The sequence below is a fragment of the Cucurbita pepo genome, chromosome LG10, assembly GCF_002806865.2.
Source record: "Cucurbita pepo subsp. pepo cultivar mu-cu-16 chromosome LG10, ASM280686v2, whole genome shotgun sequence".
NCBI classification, from domain to species: Eukaryota; Viridiplantae; Streptophyta; class Magnoliopsida; order Cucurbitales; family Cucurbitaceae; genus Cucurbita; species Cucurbita pepo.
The window spans coordinates 722,821-723,313 of NC_036647.1; the positions used below are offsets into that span (position 1 = coordinate 722,821).

Here is a 493-nt window from a genome sequence, read left to right on the forward strand (position 1 = left end):
AAAAAAAAAATCAGACGCAAATGAAGTATGAAAAGAATTTTGTAAACTAAAATTCAAAAATAATTGGAGAAATTTTGTAAACAAAAATTCAGACGCAAAATTCAAAAAAAATTCCTACTTGTCTACATTCAAAATCACATATGAAAAAAAATCGACGAAGGGAAACTTCACATTGCTACAGTAATTGGAGAAAAATAATATACTTATTTGAAACATAACTGGCAAAAAGTTCATTATCCAGTATCCAAAAATAATGTTCAACCATGGAATTGCATTGCATAGTAGTCAGTACTTCACAATTGACAAGTACAACGTAATCTTATAACATTTAACCTGTGAGATGGAAATTGGTGGTATGAGTGATTTCCGGGTTGACCAGATGCAGAAGACGAACCAGCGTGATCATTAGCTCCATTTTCCTTTTTGTACACAGGTTTACTGTGCAACACACCAGTTTCTAACAAAAAAAAAAAAAAAAAAAAAAAAAAAAAAA

At 29.8% G+C, this 493-nt stretch overlaps 1 protein-coding gene across 2 annotated transcripts in view; it reads right to left on the minus strand.

Annotated features, from left to right (window-relative positions):
• LOC111803469 (putative uncharacterized protein DDB_G0277255) overlaps positions 1-493 on the minus strand; it is an 11,610-nt gene that overhangs the window by 9,784 nt on the left and 1,333 nt on the right. For both annotated transcript variants that reach the window (XM_023687883.1, XM_023687882.1), the window contains exon 4: positions 334-457. In XM_023687883.1, the coding sequence (XP_023543651.1) occupies positions 334-457 (124 nt within the window). The remainder of the gene's footprint in view (positions 1-333; positions 458-493) is intronic.